The sequence below is a fragment of the Oreochromis niloticus genome, linkage group LG18 (genome assembly GCF_001858045.2).
Source record: "Oreochromis niloticus isolate F11D_XX linkage group LG18, O_niloticus_UMD_NMBU, whole genome shotgun sequence".
Lineage (NCBI taxonomy): Eukaryota > Metazoa > Chordata > Actinopteri > Cichliformes > Cichlidae > Oreochromis > Oreochromis niloticus.
The window spans coordinates 26,405,787-26,433,567 of record NC_031982.2 but is presented as its reverse complement, the minus strand read 5'-3'; the positions used below and the strand labels follow the sequence as shown (position 1 = coordinate 26,433,567).

Sequence of the window (27,781 nt, the reverse complement as noted above, 5' to 3'; positions counted from 1 at the left end):
AAAAAAACGTACCGTCAAAGGTCCCATCTGTGATTTGAGAACTTATACATTTTGTGTAAATTAGGCTCCTTCAAGGATCCCTACAGGGTCCCAATTTTACATTTTTTCCATGAATATGGAAAAACTGGAAGACTAGGAGGAAGGTAGGAGATATAACAGAATGGAGATAAGGAAGAAATCAGCACTGGAAAGATTTAACATTTAGTAATTACTTAGACTGATCAATACGAAAATAATCCACAACTCAAACACAGAATTTTGCATTTATTAGAAAATACAAAAGAGGAAAATTGCATTTTGTTATTCACATATTACCCATCCTTTCATATGTAATCCAACTTCATGTACAAAGTGAATGTAAATCTTTCCACAACGGCCTTGGGTTTCAGCAATTGTTGATCAGCAGCCTTGTGTATAAGCCACTGTACTAAAGTAAACAGAAAACACTTCATATAAAGGAAGGAGAAAAATTATAGGAGGTTAACTTTGTGATGCACTTTTGAGAAGCATCAACACTGCAGTGGCAGGTTAGGAATTTCATTCCCATGGAAAAAAACAAAAAAAACAAACCAAACAGAAGCACTCGTATGATACAATAAATGGTTTTGTGACACAATGCCTGCCTCAGTCTCTCTGTAGGCTTGGTCGGTGCTATTTTAATGGCCTCTTTAAGTCCATTTGTCCTTCTAACAATTCAGGACAACGTTGTCTATATAAAATACTCAACACTGCTTTAGTAACTAGTTTCTGGATTATGTCTTTGACCCAGGTCATAAATAAAAATACATTTGACACAATAAATATCAGCGTAGGTAGGTATAGGTAGTCAAAGAAACAAAGAGAAACTTAAGTCTTTGACCATTTGAAATTCTTGATAGTCACCATAGATGTAAATGAGGTATTTAATGCACAACCATCTCTTTGATTCTTCATCATTAACTCTCATCCTTTCATTTCTTCATGGAAATTGTTTTTTTGGTTAGTGGAAAATGTCACATAATTGAAATCTTGGCTCGACTGGAAAGTTAAAGAATATCCGCTTGTAATTTGTCTTGTTTAAGACCAAACTCGCAGAATGTGGCACTACAGTGCAAGCACACATTTCATGCAACTTTAGAAGATACTGTGATTTGAGGTTGAGTGTGCAGCCCACAAGAAGACAGAAATAAAATGAAACTATTTGAATGTCTTTAACTAAGTTTAAAACTTACCTTACACTAACTTCTATAACAGTTAAACTCCTTGTGGGAGAACTAAATATCAGCCCATATCTCAAAATCTATTTTACTGATGCAAAATTAAATTATTTCACTTTAACAGCAATGGCATGATGTCTCAACCAAAGCTCAGAAAAACTGGTCCAGTAACTTGCTTCGTTATATATGCTATAGTATGGAATAGCAAATAAAAGAGCAGAAAGCGCTAAATTTCAATGTAATATGTTAAAATAATGCACGCACTTGTACCAATAAAAACAATTAAATATTTTCAAATTGACTATGTGATAATGAGAAATGAAATCTATGTTTGTAACTATTCTGTCTATCTTTTAAAAATGTAATTCAAATGTAAAGGAAACATTTTAAGAAGCAAGGCCCTTTAAAATTCCATCAAAAAGCTGAACAGTGTCATATGGGTTGAGGTAATGGTTGATTACAGGACTGTACTGTCTACTATAATAAAATAAAGTACTTTTGACACAAAATAAATGTCTTTGAGTAGTTTACATTAAAAGAAAATTGAAGTTTTGCATTTAAATAACAGAAAAAGCTTTTAGTTAGTAGCTTGCAAATATCAAGCATTTGTTTTTGGCCTGTTACTTAAAAAAAAAAAAAAAGTTAGTAACACATAAACTAATGACAAGTCTGAGTCACTGCTCTGTTTACAGACAAGAACATCTGACAGCTTCTAATGTTTCTCACCTATAGAGACATAATGGATTCACTTGTGCAAAAATGCTCCTGTTTTTCTGAATTAATGAGACCAGTACACGCACATGCTGCAGCACTGTTTGTTCTCTCTGTGCTGCTGGTTAACCCAGGTGTCAGATATTGTTTAGATGCTAAAATGGGTCATTCTAGCCCATTAAAAGGTGGTTTTCTAGGCTTATATAATTCACCTTTATGAAAATAAAGGTGTTGCAGGTGCATAAATGCTAAAAATGAGTCGTTTGAGGCAACCAAAGAAACATATTTCACGTAAGATCTCAAAAGAACACGAAAGCTTGATTTCTTGAACAGTAATGATGATTCCTGACTCCCCACTTAGTGTTACACAGTTAGAAATGAGATTCTATGAAGGGTGGCTGGCCTCTCCCTTAGAGATAGGGTGAGAATTTCAGCCATCTGGGAGGGGCTAAGAGTAGAGCCGCTGCTCCTCCACATCGAAAGGAGCCAGTTGAGGTGGTTCGGGCATCTGACAAGGATGCCTCCTGGGCGCCTCCTGGGCGAGGTGTGCAGGGCATGTCCCGCCGGGAGGAGGCCCCGGGGTAGACCCAGGACGTGCTGGAGAGATTATATCTCTCGGCTGGCCTGGGAACAAGCTGGAGGAGGTAGCTGGGGAGAGGGAGGTCTGGGCTTCTCTGCTTAGGCTGCTGCCCCCACAATCTGGCCCCCCATAAGTGGAAGATGGATGTTCATTTGCTTACGTTTAAAACATTGGGAGATACTGCTATTTCTGTATGTTGATGTTTAAGGGATCCCAGAAAAACACATAAATATACAGCAAACAGTTTGTAATGTTATCAACTACATGACTCAAAGACTTTCTCCTCTTTTAGGATTTTAAGATCTTAAGCTTTTCTTTGGATTTCCAAGATAATTATATTAATTCAGAAAAAAAACAGGTGTATTTTTGTTCATGTCAAGTGAAAGCATCGCGCTTCCATACTCTCAACTTTGTTTCTCTCCTCATATTAATTACACTATTGTGAAAGGCACTCAAGAGCCCAGCACAGAACAATACAGAGCAAGTAAAGAGCAGTTGTGTTGCAGAGCAATTACACTCCTCAATCAATTCAAAAACAGATGAAGTGGTTCGAAGCAGCAGGAAAACATTTCTGTGAGCACTTAAAAATGTCACAGAAGTCAGACGGATCATTTTTGAGCTTGGAAAAAACCAAAAACCTACCTCAACATTTTGTTCTTCAGATTCAGCCTTTGAGAGTTTTACTACATGTCAAGTGTTTATATAAATAATAGGAATAACTGTACGTGTGTGCTGTGCTTACATATTTTTGTATATTTCAGTCCACATGCAGTTTAAGATGCAGTTTCAGGATGCTCATCTGGTTAAAACTCTTTCCACAGATCTCACAGCTGAAAGGCTGCTCTGTGATTTTCTCACACTGGTGTCTCTGAAATATATCGAAGCTATCAAAGCTTTGGCCACAATTCGAGCATATGAAGCAGTTTTGCGTGGCAGAGTCCTCGCCACAGTTTCCCTCGTGGTCGGTTGACGAGTTCATGTTAAATCCAAAAACACCCCCTTCAGGAGTCCGGTCACTCGCCGTGTTGTAATCACTCACAGCCACCTTGTGTATGATATGCTGATCGTGTGGCTCAGGTGTGAGAGTTATATCAGAGCTGCTGGGTTGCATGCCTATGACAGAATACTGGTCGCCGAGCATCATTTCTTCATTTTCTTTGTTGTCTAGAAAAGGCAGATCCTTGATTGGCGACGTATATCCCTGCTGCTCACTCGCACCTCCGGCAGCAGGACTGAGGTGATACTTGACATCTTGTAGAAGTACACAGACAGTTTGTTCAGGGGCATCGCTGCTCTTCTCCATCCCAGATGTCCACAGCTGACTTTGATCTGGTGCTGCCGTGCCATTATCAGTCCCTCCCTGACCTACAGCCTGAAAATCCTCTCCATTAGGCTCCAGCTTTACCATAACCGTTTCCTCCCTGGCCATCCCACCGTATGTGGGGCCTGGTAAGGGTTCCTCAAAAGGTGGTAGTCCATTCTTAGATTCTGCCAAGTTCTGCAACAGTTGGTTATCAGGAAGTGTAAACATCATGTGCTGTGGCTCCAGCACATCTGGGTTTTCTCCTTTCCAGAAAAAACAAGAACAGACGTTAATTAGCAGATAGTGTTAGCCAACAAATGTTATATACAGTAGTGCTGGTTGTTTTCACATATGGATCCCATAAACTGGAAAATACACATTTAATGGGGATGTAGAAAATCTCCAATATGATCAGCAAACAAAAAACCAATTCACAGCTTTCACCAGACTGCCACAAACTGCTCCACAGGAAGCTGTGTCACAGTTTAATCCTGGTTTCAGAATTGATAAACTCATATTTATCATGACCAAAACTAAATGAATTATACTGTTAATTTGCTTTTTTCCCCCTAATGAATTTCTTCAGAAATAAATTTCTTACCATGTTGTGAAACCTGTGTCTCATTAAGAAAAAAGTACCAATTTTTAAGCTTTTCCAAACAAAGATGCACTGTTCCAGCTACCAAAACGTGAACCTGCTTTTTTCCAATCATCTATAATGTTACAGATAAGTTCTGTCTTTCAAACGATACTTTTGCCCCTTTCTTACCGTTTCTGTGTGTCTTCATGTGGCCTTTGAGGCTACTCTTCTGATTGAAGCACCTCCCACAGATGTGGCAGCCGTACGGCTTCTCACCGGTATGAATTCGCAAATGCCTTTCAAGGTGTCCGGCTCGCTCGAAGATCTTGCCACAATACGAGCAGATGAAGCACTTCTTTGGTTTGATTACCTGAAAAGATCTGCTTCTCCTCTGATGCACGTGATTCATCAAGGTCTCTGTCATACCGTGTAAGCCTCCTTCTTGGGAGATCATAAGAGGGTCTGAGGATCCAAAGGGCGTTTGGGAGATCATGCTGTTTTTGAGTTCGCCGTACGGTTTTCCTGGGAAAGAGAAGGTGCTACAAGAAGCTTCAGCTGGTGGTGGGAGTAACTGAGCCATCCCGGGGAATGATGGCATGTTTTGCTCCGAGCTGCTAAGGAATTCTGCACTGCCCATCTCAGGGTTGTTTTGTAGTCTGGGCATCCACTGCTGGCTGTCTCTCTCAAACGCTGTGAAGGTGTCGCCGAGGGTTTCAACTCCTTCTCTTGTCTGCTCGTTCCCCGCGTGAAAGAGCGGTGGCGGTGTGATGTTCTTCTCTGCGGGCTCAGATTTAACCTGTACAGGTGTTGGCAGAATGTCCTCACTCTTAAGTAGAGCATCCTTAACACTCGCTTCTTCAGGGCGATGCGCATCAATAGGTGGATTCACCTCAGGAATCAGTTTCTGCTCAGCCACTTGGATCTCGACTGGTCCTGACTGATTACCTGTTTAAGCAGAGAGAGGAGGACAAATAAGACAATTCACCTTTTAAACATCGACGATTTAGAGTTTATTCTGGTTTCAGAAGGGATCATCTTATATTCAATCACTAGGTGTGAATGTGAGTGCGACTGGTTGTCTCTGTCTATGAGTCAGCCCTGCGACAAACTGGCGACCCGTCCAGGGTGTACCCTAAGACAGCTGGGATTGGCTTCAACCCCCTGCAACCCTGAAAAGGATAAGCAGAAGCGAATGGATGGATGGATATGATTTAATATAATGTAAATTTATCCAGTAGCAAATATTTTTTTTTATGGTGCCAGCCTCATCTGAATTAAAGGCTAGATTTCATTTAAAGCACACTGAAAGACCCTCCAAGAATGTGGAAAAATTAATATTAAATATAGGTTTCCTGTCCAGACTGAATATAAATGACACACTGATGTTTTTGGCCAGAATTCGGCCTGCGGACACCTCAGGACCTCCAGGAGGAACTGGAGAAAACATTGCTGGGAAAATGACGCCTGAAAACACTCAACACGCTGTCACTGCAACTTCAGAGGTGCGCATGAAAATAGTGGCTGGACTAAGGTCTGCTACGACGTCTACTATAGTGTTCCAGTTATTTAATTAATGGATAAGTTCATCAAAAATAAGCATTTTTCATTATTCAAAAGTTATTTTAGTTATTATTTAGGCAAAAAACAAAAACAAAGATTAAACTGGTACATGTTGTCAAATTTGAGTCAGGTGTATGTCTGTGGTGTTTTGTGACCTCCAGTTTTTTGTTCAGCGCTTTTCAGAGTGTCAGTTCACACCAGAAGTGAAGCGTTTAGTCTTTGGGGGGGGGGGGGGGGGGGGTGTCTTTCATATTGAAAACTGACCAGATTCTCCGCCTCCCTAATCTGCTCTGTGCAACTTGAGGCCTCTTCATCAAAAATAGACCCGGCTCCATTTTAAGCAGCACTGAGACCTCAAGTCACTCCTACAATGCTTCTGAATCACACAGCAGCACATCTGGTGGAACTGTAATCATCATTTTGAGTGGGTGCAATTAGCTCCAGAGGCTTCCGAGCCAGAACATGCAGCCATGTTTGGTATATTCACGGGGTTAGCAGGTTTCGACCTCACACTACAGAAATGGTAGCCCCACTGGCAGCCACAGAGCAACTGAGGGTTGAAACAGCAATCAAACTTATTTAATCATTTTGAATTTGTTTATTTATTGGCTTAAAGGAATATTCTGCTCACCCTTAAGTTAAATGTAACAAACTCCTTTTTTATTGTTAATGATTGATAAAAATATGAGGTGTAAACATTTTTTTGTTTTTTTGAGCAGGTCATACCTGAAAAGGTTTCGTTGAGACCAAAGTGATCAGCTGGTATGGAAAATAATGCTCCTGCTTCTTTACCATCAGCAGTTTAAGCTTTAGAAATTCTTTCCTTTAAACACCCACAGTGAAGGAAACTCACGACCCCTGCTTGACAATAATCATGATGTCGTCTAAGAAGACATCTGGAAATGGTTTGGATTTGACGCCACACATGAACACATTGAACACAAAGTTATGGTGGCTTACCAACTATGCTAAATACTTTGAGGGAACCCCTGAAATGATTTATTATGTTTCATCTGCCTGCAAACACAGAGGGTCATTTTTGTCCTCTGTATTGCTCACTATGCTCTGCTAAAATGAGCAGAAAATAAGCTGAAAATTGGTTAATTGCCTGAAGGTCTTGAGGGCACTGAACATCTCAATAGTGTCACGTTACATGCATGAACTGGGTTTCAACCTCGGTAACTAATATCCAGTGGGTCTTGTACAGACGCAGGTGGTCTTGCCCTGGGTAGCACAAAGCTAAAGGTTGGCTCTACGAGGCAGGAAGGGGGACTCTGCTGTTCACTGAGACCCTTTAAGTCACGTTCCCCTCCACTCACTCACTGTCGTCACACCTAACCCACATAATTTTTCCTGTGCTTACTGACTTCAAACTGTGAACCAAGACTCAGAGACAGAAGATAAAAATAACACACCACGGCGTACAACTAGCAACTAAAGTGTCATGTGAGTGACATGAACCTTCAAATTAAAAGATAAAATTACTGCTTCTATATGTTTCATATAAATTACATATAATTTTAAATGTGTCTTTAATCTTTCATTCATTCTTATAAGTAAAATCTAAATACTGTACGCTGGCAGAGAGCCAATGACCCCAGGCATCCAAGTTTGATCCTCCACAAATCCGTGAACCTCCCTAATCCAGCCCTGCTGAAGAATCGTTGAGCAATGCAGTAATTCCCCACCAACCAAACAGCCACCGGTCCTGACCTCCTTCAGTAGGAAAACAGAGGAAAGAATGTCTTCGTTCTACAACTTAAATCCAGACGTTTATCAGGAGGATACTGCCTGAGTGCACAGACCATTATGCAGCAACACCCTGATTTTCATGTACCTCCAAACTACTGGAGACTTGAAAACTGCCAAGGGTAACACAAAGTCTTTTGGCCCTTCTGAGAGCGACAATGATTGTGCAGTTACTGAAATATTTGAGTATGTACGACAGTTGTTTTCACAACTTTTCCTCTGCTCATGTTCAGACTGTTAGAAAAGCAGAGAAGCAGCTTAACTGGGTCCAGGGCTGCTTTCACCCTGAACCTTTTTAGTCATTGTACAAAAGGAGCTGCATGCGAGGATGTAGAACAACGGTCTTTCAACTGTCAGCGCAAAGTCACACTCGAGTTAGTTTTGGTCCCATACCTGAATGGCATTATCACCTAAAATCAACAGTATTTCTGCTAGTAAGAAACCTTCTGAAGCAGATTTCCTGTTGCGTTAGAAGTGAGAACAGGCAGCTTCAAACTATTTTGTGACAGGTTCCTTTTTAGCGTTGTATGAAGTTCCTGTGTGAAAATAGCTCAAACCTTTATGATAAATATGGCACTAAATGCAAGCGTCACATTTATTTAGTTTTTGTTTTGCCAACCCTGCCACCAGTAGGGAGAGCTGTCAATCAGTTTGTAGTTCTTCAGAACAATGGCTTAATCTGACAGAGACATTGCCTAGGACAGAGTTTGTGACTGTGGTTGATGCTCCTGAAAAACTCTAATAAGAAGCTTTTGTGTTTGTCTTTGTGTCTGAAATCATCTGTTCTGTTTGTTTCTTTGTCTGCCAACTACACTTAAACAATCGTGAGTTGAGCAACCAAACTTGGAGGACCGGTACATCTAAAGATGGAAGCAACATGGAAGAAAAAAAGTGAGGAGAAAAGAACATGAATGACATTTGGTGACTTCAGGTGACTACGAGTGAAATAACTGCTGGCAGCTGAAGTGGGGCAGGACGCCAACATGAGAGTACAGGACCAATGAGAGTACAGGATACTGTTGACTGGCATACAATCTTAGAGAGTTACCAAGGCAACCAGAACCTGGAATGTCAGCAAGTGAGCAGCTGTCAGCTTCACAGCAAAGTGCAACAAGCAAAGTACTTTCAGCATGAACAAAGTTCATATCTCTATCAAGTATATCCTGCCATCATGTTGCCTAGCAACCACCAAACAATAGGTAGGTAGGTATAAATGATCAATTATTATCATCTATGCACCTATAACACCTTATGAAAAGTATTGTATAATTTTAAGTTCACAATAACATCTCATTTAGATCCAAAGACTTATTTAGGCATGTCCTGTCTCAAATTTATGCTGAAAAACTTCGATGCTCAACTATAGTAATTAAAATTTCTTAAAACGTTACTCAATTTCTCTCAGGAAAAAGTTATTTGTTATACTACTTGTTACAATACCTTCATGTTACTCTGTAAAATAGCTGAAACACTCCGTCTCATAATCAACATTTAACATTATACATATTCTTCTCACATGCAAAGTCTTGAAGAATCAGTCCCAATATTATCTTAAAGACCTTATAATACAATATCCCCCCACCAGAGCACTTTACTGGTTCTTAGGGATTAAAAAGTAGAATAGGAGGCAGAGCCTTCAGCTTTCAGGCCCCTCTTCTTCTCTTCTTAAATCTTTCCTTTTTGATGAAGCATATAGTTGGGGCTCCTGAACCCTCCCTTTGTTATACTGCAATAGCTTGCTCATAGGAGCTTGTCCGATTGTTGGGGATTTCTCTCTTATTGTTGGGTCTTTAGCTTACAATATAAAGCACCTAGATGAGACTGTTGTTGTGATTTGTTTCTATATAAATAAGATTGAATTTAATTTTCATTTCAGAGCCAAAAATACATAACGTCAAATAATAGTATACATGGGGATGTGCTAGTAGAAGGAATAATATTGCATGATAAATATCTTTAACAGGCATATATCAGCAAAAAAAGAAAGCAGGGAGTCGGCAAACAGGGTGGGAGAAGTTTTAGACGAGTACATGAGAAATATGTGTCTATACCTGCACCCTCAGAATAGTTTGCTTGTTCAGTTGTTCAGTGCTTGAAAGCATTGAAGATGAACACTATGTTCATTTCCACAACAGTTTCTTAACCACAAGCTTTAACTGACCAAGTGTTTCACTGATGAGAGCTGGTTACAATCCAACTTAAAGCTACAAACCAAAAACCTCATAGTCAGAAGCATTTTACTTACATCTTCTGTGAATCTTTGTGTGCTCCTTGAGGCTGCATTTCTGATTGAAGCGCCTCCCACATATCTCGCAGCGATACGGCTTCTCGCCAGTGTGAATCCTTTTATGTCGCTCGAGATGCCCCGCGCGCTCGAAACATTTGCCGCAGTACGGACAGATAAAGCCTTTCTTAAACAGCAACCTCTTTACCGTCCTCCTCCGTACCGTGTTGTACGCGTTGCGGTACAGACTATAACCCAGTAACCCACGACCAAAGTGGTTCTGCTGAAATCCACCAGAGCTGCTGCAGGACACAACCAGCCCACTGTCCAAAGACGATTCTGAAAGACACGACAGGGAGTTCTGTCCTAAACTTAAATAATCAGAGCTGTTGTGTCCAGTCTCATTTTGTGTCGTCGATCTCCACTGTCCACTTTCATACAGAGGCAGCTCTTCTCCTGGTTTGCCGGACTGTCTGCTGGCCTCTTGATTTTCCTCCTCCACAGGTTCACATTTGACCTTCACTTCAGGAGCAGACAGGGTGCCGGGTCCATCATCAGCATGCACATTTTCAAGAGAGTTCTTCGCATCACCAGCACCACCCTGGCTTTCTGCAGAAAGATAAACATTGATGTTATAACTGAATTAAACCATCACTAACTTAATTCCAAAACAATTAGAAGCCGGAGGAAATAATTTCCCCAGGATGATGGTGAGATATGTGAAATGACAGAAACAAACCAATAACATACATTAAAGTGTTTACCTTTAATTCTTCCCCAAGATGAGAGTCAAGATAGACATTAGCTGAATGCCATTTGTTCATCTGATTTTGTGTTTACACAACTTTTGATCTGCTTTTCATGAAGTTTAATGGAGAGCTGAAGCAGTGGCAAAGGAAGAACTTATTAAACTTCCGTCTGTTATTATGTTCTAAAAGTTTGCAAAACAGGACATTGGTCTTGGCAGGGTATGGACGCACCACTTTAGTTTCACATTATTCAAGTTTTGAAATCAAGTCCATGGTAAAACTTGCAAAACTGTTACATGGCAATATCTCCAAACACTATGCGTGAGTTTAAAACGTTTCACAAAGTGCACAGATTTATTTTGGACCTCATAAATAGCAAAGCTAAAAGTGTTCTGTAACCTGCTTTTCTACTCTAAACGAGCATTCAACATGCCTTTTACTACAAGCCTCATTTAATTCAATTCTATTTATGTAGCACCAAATCACAACAACAGTTGCCTCAAGGCATTTGATAGTGTAAGGTAAAGAAACCTACAGCAATAGACAGAAAACCCCAACAATGAAATGATCCCCTGTAAAGAAGCGCTTTGGCGATGGTGGGAAGGAAAAACTCCCTTTTTAACAGAAGGAAATTTCTGGTAGAAAGAGGCACAGGGAGGGGCAACGTCCCATGACCAAACATAGTGAGTGAAAGGAGCAAGAGCAAATACTCAACTTAGGCCTACTGTAGTATAACTAAGGGAGGATTCAGGGTTAACTGATCCAGCTCTAACTATACGGTTTATCACCAGGGGTGTCGAACTCCAGGCCTCGAGGGCCGGTGTCCTGCAGGTTTTAGATATCACCCTGGGTCAACACACCTGAATCAAATGATTAGTTCATTACCAGCCTCTGGAGAATTACGAGACATGTTGAGGAGGTAATTTAGCCATTTAAATCAGCTGTGTTGGATCAAGGACGCATCTAAAACCTGCAGGACACCGGCCCTCGAGGCCTGGAGTTTGACAACTGTGTCATAAAAGAAAAATTGAAGCGTAATCTTAAAAATAGAGAGGGTGTCCCAAATCCATACTGGGAGCTGGTTCCACAGATGCCTCCCATTTTACTTTTAAACATCATAGGAATCATAAGTAAGGCAGCAATCTGAGAGCTAAGTGCTCTATTGGGGTCTTTAAGATAAGATGGGGCCTGATTATTCAGACAACCCCTGCTGGTCCTGGCAGATGGCTGAGCTTCCCTGAGGACATTCTGCTGGAGGTTTTTTCCTCTTTAAAAGGAAGTTTTTCCTTTCCATTGTCGCCAAGTGCTTGCTCAAAGTGGGGTTGTTTGATTAGTGTCTTTACCTTACAATATAAAGTACCTTTCACTGTTGTTGTGTTTTGCACTATATAAATAAAATTGAACTGAACCGATGTTGCATGTGAGGAGAAGGATTGTAAAATTAGATTCTGGATTTAACAGGAAGCCAACAAAGAGAAGCCAGTGTGAGAGAAATATGCTCTCTTTTTCTAGTCCCTGTCAGTACTCTCGCTGCAGCCTTTTGGATTAACTGAGTTTTTAGGACAGCCTGATAATAATGAATTACAATAGCCCAGCCTAGAAGTAATAAATGCATGAACTAGTTTTTCAGCATCACTCTGAGACTGGATGTTTCTAATTTTAGAGATACTGCGCAAATGCAAGACAGCAGCCCTACATATTTGTTTAATATTGCCCATTGACTCAGAGCTTTCAAACCATCTCTCACTCTGATGGATTCGTTGGCGGAGCCAAGGATTCAACCACCCACCCTGCAATTAGCTGACGACCTGCTTTATCTCCTATGCCACAAATCCATGAGCTGTACAGCTCGCTAAATATGTGAATATTAGTAATATGTAAAAGCATCACTATCTCGACTTCTTGTACATTTTGGAAAGATACAGCGCTTAATACATTTTTAGACCACCATCCAATATAAGACTTATGCCACAGCTGCCCTAAATTAACAGTAATTACCAAAAATCAATCTTTATGTTTCTGTAACGGTTAACCCACCGTATCCACAAGCTCTTTTATTGAAGTGATATTTTTAATATTTTAATATAACTATTGTTTACATCCAATAACTTTTAATTTGGTTTTACAAAAAAGCAGACAAAACTATTACTTTTTTAAAGTAAGATGACAAATTACTGTTATTTACTTGCATTCACAAACAAAAAATAATATTAATTTTACTGGATAACTGTTTGATTAATTTCTGACTTCCAGTGTGCCAGCTCCAGTGTGAGTAATCAGATATGAATTCAGTCGTTTTTGTTTTAAACATGACAGATTTCTAAAATATGTTCTTTCTTGTTTTTAATGGCAATTAAGCAATAAATATGGTAAGCACAACTGGTGCACTGAACTCATCCCCGTGTAAGTAATACTGTTTATTCTGACCTATGTGAGCAGGCGGGATAAGACTTTGACTCATGAAACAAACCAAATATTTGTACCAAATGTTCTTCAAAATGAAATGAATCACTCAAAGATCTACAACAAAGTGAGAAAATAGATTTGTGTATTTCATATCTGTCCCCAGAAAAGGTCCACATGGCATCTGGACAAAAATCTATTTCTAAGTAAGTTCTGCTAATATCTTATCGCAAAGAAGAGAAACAATTTTGTAATACTTACATTCTTTTCTTTACACTATATAACTGCAAACATGCCAGCTCATTAAAAAGACCTATTTTGGTCCTCATGTCCTGCAGCCAAAAGATAAATGATCCAAAATGACCACTGGAACGATTTCCCATAATATTGCAGAGCAAGTAAAAGCCAAAGCCTGTGCTGGGGGATTTTTCACAACGTGGCAACACAAACATTTGTTTATAAATAATTTTTTACTCTAGAATTTAATAAAGTATTTCTCTACCTTTACGTCACCCGTTTATAAAAGTTTTAAAACTGAGATTTGTGCATTTTCGTCCCTGACAAACCTTGCATCAGTGTACCAGTAAGTTGGCACCTCTCAGCAAAGAGGTGCCAGGTTAGCACGGCAGCTACAGGGTGTTGAGGTGTGGTTTAGCTCGGGTCCAGCTCACCATCTCTCCCGTGGTGGTCGGGTCTCAGGGTCACCGCCTGCTGGGCTGCTCTCAGCTCGCCGTGCAGGAGCTCGATGTTGCTCTTCAGCTTCTTGATCTCGTTTTCACGCTGGCACATTTCCAGCCGCAGCACCACCATGCCATCCTCCACAACTTTGGCGATTTCTGCCACGGCTGCTTTGGACAAGGCATCAATCACGGAGGCGATCTGGGAGCGCAGAGCAACGCTGCTCAACATTATCGTGAACCGACCAAGGAGTGAAGGAGGGCTGAACTTTAAAGCCAGAGAAGCGGCTCGGTGGGTCCCGCGTCAGGGAGGTGAGTTAACGGCTGGGTTTAAGCGAAGCAGGCCGATGCGGGAGCCGCTGGCTCTTCCCAGCCTGCAGGCATTTGGTTAGCCTGATGTTGGTTTTTAATGAGTACAAAGAGATAAACACTTTCCCGTTTTACGGAAGTGATGACACACATACCGTAAAAACGCGGAGAAGAGCGCAACGCATATTGTCACCGCACGTCTGGGGCTGCTGGACCCTTTTTTTTCTTTTCAACCAAAAACAAAAAGTCTTCAAAAGATTTAAAGGAACCATATTTACTCTTCAAGCATTTACTCATAAGAAGTTTACAATGTTTCCAATCACATCATTAAAACAGCCTCACCAACTTCAATACAACACACACACAGCAGCTGTGAGAGGAGTTTGCAGGGACCGTATACAAAGTGCAACACGACAAAAGAAATCATACGCTTTTATAACATTTGAATCTGGATTATGTTCATCTAAAAGTGTTGTAACCAGAGTTGGGGATTATTTCAAATTCCCTTCAGTTCTATGCACCAACACAATGGAGAGCTGCTAAGTTTTAGGAACGCTTGAGAGTAAAATTAATATGTACCATACATGTACGTGTACATATTCAGTTGAAGATTTTCTCATTTTTATTTGGAGTAACCAGAATGGAGACGATTAGAAATGAATATATCAGAGGGACAGCTCAGGTTGAGTGCTTTGGAGACAAAGTTAGAAAGGCAAAGTGACGTCTTCATTCTCTGCTGACCGCAGGTTTCCTCAACCTTATAAACAGTATATTTGCATGACTGAAACAAGCACCACTGACTTGGGCCGTGAGACCCACAAAAATATCAGTAGATGAGCACTTTCTGAACTACTCAGATTATCCCATCTAATATCAACAACCATGTTGTGTTCAAAATCACTTAAATCACATTTCTTCCCCATTCTGATGCTTGATTTGAACCGATCCTGCTGACCATGTCTAAAGGCCTAAATGGATTGAGCTACTGTCATCTGATTAGATATTTGAGCAGCTATACAGGTTTATCTAACCATTTGAATCCCAGAGTTGAAGCTTTAAATGAAAAAAGCACTTTCAATTCAAAAAAAGGCAATTAACTCATTGTTGTGCTGTCTGCACTTTGTTAAACTGTTAGAACCCCCCCACAAAAGACAATGAATATACACACACAATCATTATCCCTGGCACACTTAAAAGTTTTTACTTTTTCATTAAATGTGTGTAATTAAGATCTGACAAGTAATCTTCAGTCACATACACAGTTTGTCCTGTTAATAACTACATCACAAGAGCAAATATTAGAAACGGACCAACCATTTAATTGCTTCAGACATGTTTCAACAACAGATACCAGTATATTTTCAAGGCACTGTAATACTTCTGAATACAGAACTATGACAAAGTTACAAACACACCAATCACAGTTTTCTTTGAGTATTTTTACAGTCATTGAAGAATTAAAAATTAAGAAAAAATAAGGTAGCTAAAACTTCCAAATGAAACATTTTCTTGAACAAGAATCTAAAACTGCATAAGAATGACCCAAACACAGTAACACACAAATGGCTTATGGAAAAAAAATATGTTTCCACATCTGTGAATTTGAAAGGGACCTGCAGGGTATCATCAGACATCCATGTGCCCTCCAACTACAGTGCAATGTGCTCCCTGCATGTGGACTTAAAAGTAGTATAAAACAACGACACACCATGGACACAGCTGTCCATGTGCGCATCCACATGGGAGCATAATCAGCATCACGGTTAACATCAATAAACAGACCATTTCTTACTAATGTGTCACAGAGGACGTTTGTATGCATGCAAGCTAACATAAAAAGAGTCACAATGGCAGAGGGAGGGCATCTCACAGTTGGTCTCTTCCATTTCCTGCTGGTTTTATTTAAGAGATCCTTTTCCCAGCCAGCAGGTTCAAGAAAAGCTTAACATAATTTAATGGAAACTCTTTTCAGTTCAATGTGCCCAGCAGCAAAAACATCTGAAGAATGCCGGTTCATATAAGTTGTTGGAGTTAACCACAGAAGCCATTCTCAGAGAAATGAGTGCAGGCACCCTCCAGGAAGCCCCTGACACGACAGGAACATCTACACTACACAGTCTGCTGGTGGTATGTTTGGGGAAACTGAAAACAAAGACTGAATATATTCCTCTGAGCCCTTCACACGTCACCACGCTCGTGCAGTTTCAATGCCTGAGAGAGTTTTTTGCTACTCAGACTGCATTTAAAGGCCATCTAATATTTATATGAGAACACAGAAAAAGAAAATCTTCCCCTCCTCTCTAGTAGTTCCTACTCCCAGCCTGAGAATCAATCAATAGTTGACATTTATGGAAATCAAATAACTTTTACATCAACCTTTATTTATCAGTTAGTGGTTACTTTTTAGTTTCTGTTTTATTTAATGTTTTCTGTCTGTGTAGGTTGTGCTGGTTGTGGTCAAATAAGGTCAAACTTTCATAAAATGTGTTTAATCTTTAAAACTAGATTAAAAGTCTGCTGCATTTGTTTATTTGCAACATTTACGAATTGTTACTGCTATACGGGGACTCTAACTATCTAATTATACCTCTGACCTCACGTTTACATTTCACATCTGCATCACATATGGTCATGAAAAAGAGAATGAGCTGCCTAGTCAGACAAATTATATAATAAGCTCAAATTCTTCATATACAGTTATTTACAAATCAATGCCTATTATCTGTTACCCATCAATACATGTTACCCACTCCTATATGTTTTTTCAAAAACACAATAATATTCCCTTAAAAGTAAATAATCTACAGAGCAGTGATTTTTTTTTAGGTTCATTATGATCATGCAATCAGGAAAAAAAGACATTGTAACTATTATTTTTGAAAAAAGTTTCAATGTTTTTTATGTTTAATTTCCCAGGAGATGAATTTTGTCACATTAATGGGACCAATGTCAAATTATATTTGTTTAATTATGTGTAATATCTCACAAAGAGGTGTGCGGCCAATGGAAAAGCAAGTGAAAGGAAATGATAAATATAATGACTCTCATGCATCTGCCCCCCTGTAATGCAAATCAGAAGGTTTTTTATGTTTCCGTTCATTCACTCCAATAAAACTGTCAAAGCACACTTGTAAAATAAAAGGTTCATGCAAATGTTCAAACTACTGCAGTCCATCTCTGAGAGCTGCAGTATCTGATCGCTGTCTTCCTTGCAGGTGGATCTCTTGATGTATTTTGAGGTTACCAAGCACCGTGAAGTTTTTACCGCACTGCCTGCAGCTGTACGGCTTCAGCCCGCTATGGAACCGCTCGTGTCTGAGGCAGTTGTCCTGCCTTGAAAACATCTTACCGCAGATTTTGCAACTAAACGGCCTCTCCCCGGTGTGCACGCTTTGGTGCGTCCTCAGCCGGGTCTTCTGGGTGAAAGATTTCCCACACTCGAGGCACCTGAATCGTTTGGAGGGTTGGTGGGCGGCTACGTGTTTCTCCAATTGAGAAAGGCACGAGAAACTCTTGTTGCACAAAGAGCAGATGTAGACTTTCTGATGAGGTCTGCACACCTTCATCAGCCTTTTGGCTTTAAAGACATCTCTACTCTGGTTAAGAGCTTCAGGATTTAATCTTGCTGAGATTGCTGCGGCTGTTTCCACGTGAGGCAGAGGGAGTAACGGCTCAGCTCGCAAGCAGTCACCCTGACTGCCTGCAGGGGGTGAAATACGTCTGTACTCTTTATTATGAACAGAGTCTGAAGCGATGCCTCCCATACACGCGGGGTGCGTCTCTATCTCCACTCTCACTGGCACGCTTGCAGTTTCCTCTGCAGCAGACGGTAAAGAATTATAGGAACTTTCTGTGTTCCTCTGAGGAGAATACTGTTCAGCGTGAGAGGGGAGGATCTGCATGTGCTGCTGCAACGCCACAGGGTTACTCTCAAACATGCTACAAGCAGGCCACACCAAGTCATCCTGCTCTGCCTTGAAGCAAACGCCTGTTCTCGCTGTGTTGTCTTCTGTTTCGGTGTTAGCAGGTTCATCCTCTGGCTCGTGCTTCACCACTGGCCAGATGTTTTGGCTCTCCTCTGTCCAATTTGGGGCAGTTTTTGGTTGAAGAGACACTGCAACCATGTCCTGAGCTTCGTTTTTGTCTGCAATCAAAAGAGTGACACCCGTGATAACACTCGATTTCGATTTTCAACCAACAAATATTAGTCAACCGAGCATTTAATAGAGCTGTGCAATATGACCAAAATCCTCATATCCCAATACAAGAAGCTTCTCATCCTGATAACGAAATATATCCCAAAATAGCACTTTTTCTGTCAATTCTGTGAATCTCAGGCAACTGAACATGTGTGAAGTGTTTTCAGCTGGGCGTCGTGTACCTGGAGTCGAGTGTTTTGACCGATGCGTGAAACTGTATATTTTTAGATATGAGTTGTAACGGCTGCCATTTTCTTTGTGAGCATTTATTTCATGGTGTGCTGCGGGGAAAAGCCCGTTCTAACATTTGAGTCTCAGGTTTATTTTGAGCACCTGATGGCTCTTTTTTGCTTCTCATCCGTAAACTCTCTCCATACTCTTTCACGTGATTCTTGCGTAGGTGGTAGAAGAGGTTTGTCGTGTTTGAGTCTGAGGTGGGGACCAGTTTGCGGCGTAATTTGCATAGTACAGTTTTCTGGTCTGTGTCAGACTTTTCATAATCAAACCATGTCCATGCGAGAGAGGTAGCCCCTCGTTTAGGAATAAGCTCCTTGATTTGTTTTGACTGGTCCTTCTGTTTGGAGCCACCTGGTAGCCAGTGAAGATGAGGCAGAACCTCATCTTCACTGGCTATGCTGGTATTTTCTCTGCCCTGATGAAAAAACATTGCCGTAAACTGTGTATTTTGTGACACCACGAAAGAAACAATAGCATATAATTTGAAATGATAGACGTTTTCATTTTGTCATCCGATATATTTCGTCATATCGCACAGCCCCAGCATTTAACCGGTTTCACCAGTAGAAGTGTTTTAGTGCTTTCCTTACTTGTTTACTGGAAAAGGTTACACAAGTCAGTCACAAAGGACTGCTTCCTGATAAACTCTTGTTTTAAAATGTTGATATATATAAGTCTTGATATACTGCAATAAACCATTTTATCTTCATAGGTTCTTGAGAGTTTTATCTGATTGATATATTGCTAAAACGACAGTCTGTTGAATCTGAAAATGAATGTAATAAATGAATTACTTTAATTCATCAAATTTGACCAAGACATAATAAAAAAAATATCCCAGCAGTTAGAAAGACACTATACAGAAATTTACATTTAACTATCTTTATAAATAAACTACAAAGACTAAAATAAAATGTTGGTAAAGGATTCAGTCACCTATAATGCACTCTTGAGATTCCTTAACCTCACATCAGATGACCTCAGTGGGTCACACGATATGGTGAGGCAAGGTCTCACAGTGGTTTCACCTGAAACATCTGGTGGTAATGACCTTGGCTCATGTGATGAGGAACATAAACGCATAAGCCACTGGTTTTAGAACTGACGAAGCCTCTTGGATGAGAGGTGAAAGGTCTAAACAAAACATAAAGAAGTCCAGTAGCTTTCTCCTTAGACTGTTACTGCTTGACATAAGCAGAGCACCTTCCATCTGTACTTTTAAGTCTGGACTTTAACTTCCCTTTACTCTTTCCATTTGAAATGGATTTTCAAATGAGGAGTGGAATCTTAAATGTCTGAAGTAAATCGTTGATTTTTGAAACCATTTACTTATTTCTCTTTTTTCAAATTGTGTTTTAAAAAAAGATTTTGAAAATCAGTTTTTTAATTTGGAATTCGAAAATAGTTTTTGAAATGAGGTTTTTATTGAGAGTTTAATTCTTTTTTTGTGAAATTCATTTTTGGTTTGAAGTATTTATTGATGGATTAATAATTAATTTTGAAAAATAGATTTTAAAATAGTGTTTTTATTTAAAATAAATTACTAAAGTAACGTAATATTTAATAATGTTTGAAGAAATTAAATAATTTCAAGAATGAATTTACAAATGCAGAATTTATTCTACAATTCATTATTTAAGCACAGAATTCTTTATTTTGATGCGTGTGGCTCTTGTGGTCCTCCATAAGTGAAAGCAGTGTTTGAGTGTGCTTTATAAATACATTTCACTTACTAAAGATTCATACTGAAGCCGAACTTAACCTTGAACCATCACAACATGATAGGGATGATCATTTATGTTCTAATGTGCAGGAAACATTTTTTATAAGCAAAGGAAGTTAAAATTTGAGATTTTTTGAATGGGGTTCGTTGGGTCAGTTCCAGATGTTGCAGTTTCTTACCCGTTCGGAGCACCAGGTCCTCGGCTGTCGTCTGCGTGTGTTTGGCCTCTGTAGCTGTGCTTGCGGCAGCTTCTTGGGCTTTCTTGAGCTCAGCCTCTATCAGCTTCAAACTTGCTCGGAGCTCCTGATTCTCGTCTTCCCTCCGACTCAGCTCCAGGCGCAGGACCAGACTCCCGTCCTCCACCAGCTTCGTGATTTCTGCCACCGCCGCCTTCGCCAGGACGTCCATGATGGCTGCGACTTGCGCAGGAAACGATGAGGGAAAAGACATCCTCCGACCCGAAGATTAAAACTCAGCAGGCTTCAGATATAAGCTGCACTACCAGCTGATACATGTGGTAAGATCCAACTCCCCTGCTGTTATTTTGGTTCCCTTCCGGGAAAATTAAAAGGCGGATATGATGTAAAAGCGACTGCTGTAAAACATCTAATAAACATAATAATGATTATAAATCTCTCATAATAAACGGAGCAGTGCCTACAATCTCCTCCTCACAAAAGACTATCAAGACTTCGTTACTTTAGTTATGTGTGCCTATGCCAAGAGGCACACATATTACTATTCGTCGGATTTATTATTATTATTATGTGTGCCTATGCCAAGAGGCACACATATTACTATTCGTCGGATTTATTATTATTATTATTATTATGTGTGCTGCCTATGCCAAGAGGCACACATATTACTATTCGTCGGATTTATTATTATTATTATTATGTGTGCCTATGCCAAGAGGCACACATATTACTATTCGTCGGATTTATTATTATTATTGTGTGGATGCTGGAGGCATCCACACTATTGAGTTCCTGTTTCTCTTTATTCTTTATTCTACTTTATTATTATACTTTATTATTGTGTGGAGGCATCCACACTATTGAGTTCCTGTTTCTCTTTATTCTTTATTATGTGTGCCTATTCCAAGAGGCACACATATTACTATTCCTCGGATTTATTATTCTTATTATGTGTGCCTTATGTCTAGCTAGCGCCGCTAGCGACCCTTCCTGAAAAAGAACCCGGACTTGTCTTGCAGTGAGGCGCCTGAAACGTTTCACCACCCGATCGCTCGCCAACAGTCTGTTTTAGCTGGACTTATTTTTCGTTTATATGGGCCGATGATGCTGGTCGATGTGGAAAAATTAACTGAGTTGTTAGATGGTGGAGCTACAACCGAGGGCAGCAGTGTGTGACAGAAAGGACATGCCGCGAACGAGACATAAGAGGCAGCGAGGCGACCGCCGGTGGTTGCTAACAGGCAGGAGCGTGAGTTGAACTGAATTTCAGGTAAGAAGTTATGAACTGCACTCTATTTGGGTCAGATCCCACATTCAGAGAAAATATTACGATTTATTCTGTCTTTATGAAGCCTCCCCTGTCATTCTCTGGCCTGTTGCAACTTCAATCATGAAACTGATCAACGATCGGCTTTTCGCTCTTGTTTATCGCGCTAAACACAGCAGCACGTTTAAGCTTGATAAGCTGTTGTTAGAATTCATTTGATTTTAATTTCTATAACCGCAATGCTTTTCATAGCATGCCTCTACCGAGTCAAACAATGGCGGACACCACTTCGTTTTATATGTCGTGTTTCTAGGTCACAAAATACACTTTTAAGATATTTTCAGGCGAGAATGTAGGTGTGTAAACTTCAAATATCTGCTCGTTTTATGGAGACATCCCATATTAGCGACAATTCTCTTACGTGTTGCTGATAGCCGGCTAGCTAGCTAGCACCGCTAGCGACCCTTCGTGAAAAAGCACCCAGGCTTGGCTTACATTGAGGCGGGTGAAACTCGTGTCAGCACCCGGTCGCTCGCCGACAGTATGTGTTTTAGCTGGACTTATTTTTCGTTTATATGGGCCGATGATGCTGGAAACCGAAGGCAGGAGCATGAGGTGAACTGAATTTCAGGTAAGAAGTTATGAACTGCACTCTATTTGGGTCAGATATAAACCGAGTTTAGGTGTAATTTATTTTCGTTGACCTTTTACAATCGTACTGCCACGGGAGTTTATATACAGCTGTGTGCGCACTAAGTTACTGACGTTGGACTTTATTTTATTCACAAGGGTTAGTTCATAGAGTTGCCGTACAAAGGGAATTGTCCCACATTCAGAGAAAATATTACGATTTATTCTGTCCTTACAAAGCCTCCCGTGTGATTCTCTCGCCTGTTGCAACTTCAATCGTGAAACTGATCAACGATTGGCTTTTCGCTCTTGTTTATTGCGCTAAACAACAGCAGCACGTTTAAGCTTGATCAGCTGTTGTTAGAATTCATTTGATTTTAATTTCTAGTATCAGCTGATGTTTGCTGGAGCCACAGCTGTAGAAGCGGCTGTTCCAAACCAGGAGATGTCCTTACTGAATCATCAGAGCTGAACTGGTGATGGAGAAACAGGTTTACCTTTTAGGTGACATGAATGAGTTGAAGGGAAGTTATGAACTGTTTCTGAGAGACAAATAAACACCAACCTCCTGTTTTTGTGTAGCTGACAGCTGGTAACTGTGCAGGGGCGGATCTAGCAAAGCTTTTGCCAGGGGGCCAGGTAGGGCATTAACAGGGAAAGGTGGACACAAAGTTAAACTTTGATTTCTTACTCTCATATAAAATACTTAGCTTTTATTAAATAGTTATCTGAATCTTACAACCAAAGTTTGTATAATAATACACAAGATTGGCTGTAGACCATTGTTCATCATTCAGAACACTGTGTAAAAATAACAAAAAACAAAAAGTGAATGCGAAAGTGCATAAATATTTATTTTACGTGTTTGATGTGTGTGGCAGGGCATGGTCTGCAGTGCCGCTGCAGGGGAGGTGGACCCACCTGAGCGGCACCTGCAATCACGCCTCTCGGGCGTAGTCTGTGCTCTCTCGGCTGTTTTTTTGGTGTGTGTCGGGCTGTGAGTTGAAAAGCTACAGCCGGCTGTTTGGGTAAACCAACCATGTGTGAAAAGTGGTTCATAACGTAATGCTTCAAAGCGTGTTCATGCAAACATTGTCGGATCTGCCGTGGTACAATGGGACTTCTGCTCATGAACCTGTGTGCACAGCGTCTGCAAATCGGCGCTGTACGAAGTAACTTCATCTTTACACAAAACTGTAACCTGTTATCTGTGAAGCGTGAGCGGTGTTTGTTTTTACCATAGTTCATGGTGGAGAATGGCTGCTCTTCTGAGTTTTGCCCTAAGCAGCCGTATGAATGGCAAACTACACTGATTAGCAGCGGCATAGGCACACTTAAAATTTCTTCTGAAATTTTCGCTTTCTAGTTTAATTTAATGTAATTTTTTTCTTCCTTTCTGTTTAAACCATTGTTTTGTTTCTATGACTTTACAGCAGAAATAAAAAGCAAACAGTTGAAATATATAGAAAAAAAGACACACTAGAGAACAAAATAGTTGCAAAGTGTTTGGAAGTATTGCAAAGAAACGACTTGGTCTGAATAGAGTCCGTGTGTGAGTGGCCTGAGTGATGGGGGTTACTCAGACCATGGCTCAGATTGATGAGGTGGGTGGGCAGGGGTGGGGTGTGGGAGGACAGTGTTTGTTTACAGTCCGAATGGAAGAAGCTGTTTGTGTCTGGAGGTGTAGGACCGGATTGACCTGAGGTGTCGACCAGAGGGCAGTGGGACATTGAGGGGTCACCTGTGATGGCCCTGGTTCTCCTGAGACAGGAGGATCTGGAGATGGCCTCCAGGAGAGGCAGAGGGCAGCCAATGATTTTTTTGGGAGGTGTTAATTACCCTCTGCACAGCCTTCCTGTTGTCAGTTGTGGCCACTGCGTACCAAACACCCAGGCAGTAGAAGAGCACGCTCTCCACTGAGGAGCAGTAGAAGGCCAGCAGCAGCTTCTGTTCCAGGTTATTCTTGGAGTTAGTGCAGCCGCTGCTGGACCTTCTTTATCAGGGCGATGTTGCTGTGGGTCCAGGTAAGATCGATGGAGATGTGGGTGCCCAGAAACCTGAAGATGGAGACAGAATCCACCCGTTCTTCATTTATAATGAGAGGGGAATGGACCTGTCTGTGCCTCCTGAAGTCCATTATGAGTTCTTTTGTTTTAAGGACCTTCAGCTTCAGGTTACAGAAGCAAGACAGAATACATGTGTGTGAATGAGAGGGAGGCAGGTAGAAAAAGGTGAATATAAGGAGCAAAGGTAGTGAAGGTGGATGAGTATAAATGCAAGGGGTCAACCATCAAAAGCAATGAACAGTGCACAAGAGAGGTGAAGAAGAGTGCAGGTAGGGTGGGGTGGGTGGAGAAGAGTGTCGGGGGTGATTTGCGACACAAGGATGGCAGCAAGAGTAAAATGAAGGTTAACAAGATGGTAGTGATGTGTGATATATGTTTATTAGACGGTGTTATCAACGAAAAGGAAGTCAAGTTAGTTTTGGAGTGATTTCTAAAGCTGATGCGCACAGTAGTCGAATTTAGCCAAGAAATTATTTTAATGATTTGTTGTATTTACCTTATCAGCTTATCTGTCAGCTAAAATCCTGAAGATGTAAGCAAATATCACACCAGCAGCAATATTATAACGTAACAATAAAAGCTATTTATAGCTCCAGCACCAACACTTTGTTTGTTCTGATAAAGTTTAAATAAAGAAGGACTGAAGAAGACACAGCATATTGAAAACATGTTTTATTCACACAATGCAAAACAACTTTGAATCTGTTGACATCATATTCCTGCTAAATGATATAGTCTATGCATCTTTTTAAACACATTTGTATTTGGCATCAAATCTCTATTTTTATGTACACTTTTCTGTAACGAGAGAGAAAACTCGTTACTCGTGCAAACACCGAGTGTAACAGGGAGTGTATTCAATGCGAATATTTTTACTTTGAGATTAGCAACCCTGACTCTTGAAACTAGCAGTTCATCCAGATGGTTTGTCACACTGGAGCAGCACTTCAGTGTTTGTCACCTGTTTCAGTTTATTCCTCTTAATATCAGGATTCAAGATGCTGACCGTGTAAATCCAAACCCCACCCCCCACCCCACCCCATCTGATTCCCTTTATAATCATCTCAGCGGTCTATTCTGTTCTGGCAAACAAACAGAGAACAAATCTTCCCTTGAACAATATTTATATTAGAAAACTGTTGGTTATGACTGCACGTCGAGTTTCTGCATGCTACAAAGAAATACCGAAACGGCTAAATCAGTTGCCTTAAATAGGCAGTGCTGCTGTTCCTGTAATGTATAATGGAATAAATTCACCTGTCTACATAAGAAAATACAGCCTTTAACTCTGTGTGCGGAAAACTAGTTTGTACAATTCAAATCTCTACGTCACTTCCCCAGCGCCTCTGCCTCCGCCTCTCCTTCTCTCACCCTCTCTTTCTCTCGCCTCATGGTTGCAATGGCCACAGCCTCATCAAAGCACATGCTGAGGGGACTGTTTCTGACTTCGGCCCTGTCCCTCCTCCCCTCTCTCTCCCGGCTATCTCCCCTGAGTTTTGGACTCTCTTTTTTCTCAGAGCCCTCGTCGCTCTGGTCTCCGTCCTTGTCCTGCTCTCCTGGGACTCTCAGCGCGTTGTCTCTCCCTCTGTCGGCGTCTCTTCTCTCTCTTTGCTGCTGCTGCTGTCGGATGGTCAGGGCGGTGATTCTGCAGTGCTGCGGCTTCGGAGGCACAACCGGCACGGCTTTAACTTGGTAGATCTTCGGCTGTGAGGAGACCAGCGTGCTTCCGACACCCTCTAAGTGGCCGTCACTCTTCTCACTCTCTCTTCCCTCTTTCATATCAGAGCCCACCTCTTTAAATTGGTTATCTTCACTTAGCGCAGTTTCAAGTTCCTCATCAGCTGTCTGTTTACCATCGTTCTCTTTCTCTGGCTGATCTGAAAACGCTTCTGCTGTGACATGTTCCTGAGAGTCTTCCTTGCTGGCCATCTTCTCATGAGTTTCTCTCTGGGTCTCATCTTCCTTAAACTCTTGTTGCATTTCTAAACTTGTTAGCGCTCCTTCAGCCGTCTCCATTGGTTCACCGTCTACTTCTATCCTACCTTCCGTCTTCTTCGCCTCCTCTTTGTCGTCTTCCACCATTTCCTTCGATCCGTGCTCTTCGTCCTGTTCATCTTTTACCAAATGTTCTTGCCCAACATCACCCTCCCTCTCAGACTGCGCCTTTTCCTCATCCTCTATCACTTCAGATACAATGTCCTCAAGTTCTTCCCAAATGTCATTGTGTGTCCCACAGATTTGGGTATCCTGCTCATTGCTACTGTCGTGTTCTCTGTCAGCTTTTCCCTCTGAGGTTTCTTCCCTCATTTTCTCGTCACTTTCCTCTATTTTCAGTACAAACTGTTCGCACATGTCCTCCATTTCATTGCATATCACACCGTTCTCCCCCTCCTTATTGTCTCTCTCTGTTGTACCCCCTCCATTACAGCTTCCGGTATGATTTGTTGATTCAGTTTCTTTCTGGTTAATCATTTCCTGAGATGGACAATCGCTGTGAGCAATTTCAACTACTTCCTTCACCTCCTCAACGCTCATGCCAGCCACACTGCTGGATTCATCAGTGTCCTCGGTGACTGGCAGTGGAAACTCTGTACAGCAGGTTGTTGAGGCTATTTCACTTTCAGCCTCTTTCATAATATCCAGATGTTCCTCTGTTTCTCTGCTGCAGATAAATAAGAAACAAAAACAGTTTAGACGCGTACAATATAAGTGAGACTTTAAGACATATTAACATTTATTTATAGGATTTTTGGAGCTCTGATTTTGAGCTTCTTATTTAATATTTCTTCCTGATTTAATTAAACTTGTAGCAGTTTATTCTTGTAGCATTTCTCAAGCTGCTCAGTTCGTTGTGATTTTCTAATGGAGGGACGGGAAGGCTATGTGGTGCTATCTGCCACACTGTACTTTTAATTTTTTTCCACCAGGGGGTGCACACAAGTTTCAGACATTAGCCTTCAAATCATCCAAGTAGTGGCCACTGTGACCACACAACTTAACTACTGGTTACTGGAAAACAAAACACCACAGCAAAACAAGAGTGAAGTGATTATAGTTTGAAAAGCGTGCAGTTGGGTTTCTTCTCCAGAATCAGCCACAAAAACATAACTGACATGTAAACCTTTGAAAGTTTATATGCATGCTAGCACTATTTACATCTTTATCATTCATGTGGAATAACGTTTCTCATAAGAAAGGTCGAATAGCCTGTTCGCTCTCCATTCTATTTTTGTTTGGCCTTCTCAAACTCCTGAGGGAAATATCTGGGTCATTACAGTCTGAAGGTTTCACTGGCTGACTGTTGTCTGGGTATATTCAGATTATTAGGTTGTTTGTTTCTGAAAATAGCTGCTCCTGCTGCTGGACCCGGTTGCCGAGAAGACGAAAACAATAAGGCGAGTTTAAAACCAAAATAACGAAC

At 40.8% G+C, this 27,781-nt stretch overlaps 4 protein-coding genes and 1 long non-coding RNA gene across 7 annotated transcripts in view; 2 read left to right on the top strand and 3 right to left on the bottom strand.

The window, feature by feature from the left end:
• Positions 1-247: 247 nt before the first annotated feature.
• LOC102082686 (zinc finger protein 184) lies at positions 248-14,189 on the bottom strand. Of its 2 annotated transcripts, XM_005476731.3 has the most exons (5): positions 13,727-14,189; positions 9,925-10,512; positions 4,560-5,315; positions 3,230-4,053; positions 248-427 (listed from the first exon to the last, which is right to left on the bottom strand). In XM_005476731.3, exons 1-4 carry the CDS (start codon positions 13,962-13,964, stop codon positions 3,245-3,247), a joined length of 2,391 nt encoding a protein of 796 aa, XP_005476788.1. In that variant the 5' UTR covers positions 13,965-14,189; the 3' UTR covers positions 248-427; positions 3,230-3,244. The 2 variants fall into 2 exon arrangements, with proteins under 2 accessions (XP_005476788.1, XP_019203488.1); XM_019347943.2 differs by having other exon boundaries at positions 248-4,053; positions 13,727-14,188.
• LOC112842947 (uncharacterized) lies at positions 13,929-17,532 on the top strand. Its single transcript, XR_003215024.1, has 2 exons — positions 13,929-14,044; positions 17,257-17,532. It is a non-coding gene; the product is annotated as an uncharacterized LOC112842947 (long non-coding RNA).
• LOC102082604 (zinc finger protein 354C) lies at positions 15,338-20,879 on the bottom strand. Its single transcript, XM_005476730.4, has 2 exons — positions 20,380-20,879; positions 15,338-18,185 (listed from the first exon to the last, which is right to left on the bottom strand). Exons 1-2 carry the CDS (start codon positions 20,648-20,650, stop codon positions 17,203-17,205), a joined length of 1,254 nt encoding a protein of 417 aa, XP_005476787.1. The 5' UTR covers positions 20,651-20,879; the 3' UTR covers positions 15,338-17,202.
• Positions 20,608-27,781, top strand: part of si:ch211-155e24.3 (zinc finger protein with KRAB and SCAN domains 1) — a 27,071-nt gene continuing 19,897 nt past the window's right edge. Inside the window, exon 1 of the mRNA XM_025900597.1 lies at positions 20,608-20,717. Within this exon, the coding sequence (XP_025756382.1) occupies positions 20,713-20,717 (5 nt within the window). The 5' untranslated portion in view covers positions 20,608-20,712. The remainder of the gene's footprint in view (positions 20,718-27,781) is intronic.
• Positions 25,018-27,781, bottom strand: part of si:dkeyp-68b7.12 (rho GTPase-activating protein 30) — a 13,397-nt gene continuing 10,633 nt past the window's right edge. For both annotated transcript variants that reach the window (XM_005476728.4, XM_005476729.4), the window contains exon 14: positions 25,018-27,022. In XM_005476728.4, coding sequence (XP_005476785.1) covers positions 25,690-27,022 — 1,333 coding nt within the window. In that variant the 3' untranslated portion in view covers positions 25,018-25,689. The remainder of the gene's footprint in view (positions 27,023-27,781) is intronic.

Excerpts from the sequence above, each read along its gene's own strand:
- LOC102082686 (XM_005476731.3), bottom strand. The coding sequence starts at position 13,964 with ATGTTGAGCAGCGTTGCTCTGCGCTCCCAGATCGCCTCCGTGATTGAT. Across the intron at positions 10,513-13,726 it reads CGACCACCACGGGAGAGATG|AAAGCCAGGGTGGTGCTGGT; the intron begins GTGAGCTGGACC and ends ATCTTTCTGCAG. Across the intron at positions 5,316-9,924 it reads CACAAAGATTCACAGAAGAT|GTAATCAGTCAGGACCAGTC; the intron begins GTAAGTAAAATG and ends CTGCTTAAACAG.
- LOC102082604 (XM_005476730.4), bottom strand. The coding sequence starts at position 20,650 with ATGTCTTTTCCCTCATCGTTTCCTGCGCAAGTCGCAGCCATCATGGAC. Across the intron at positions 18,186-20,379 it reads GGACCTGGTGCTCCGAACGG|ACAAAAACGAAGCTCAGGAC; the intron begins GTAAGAAACTGC and ends TTTTGATTGCAG.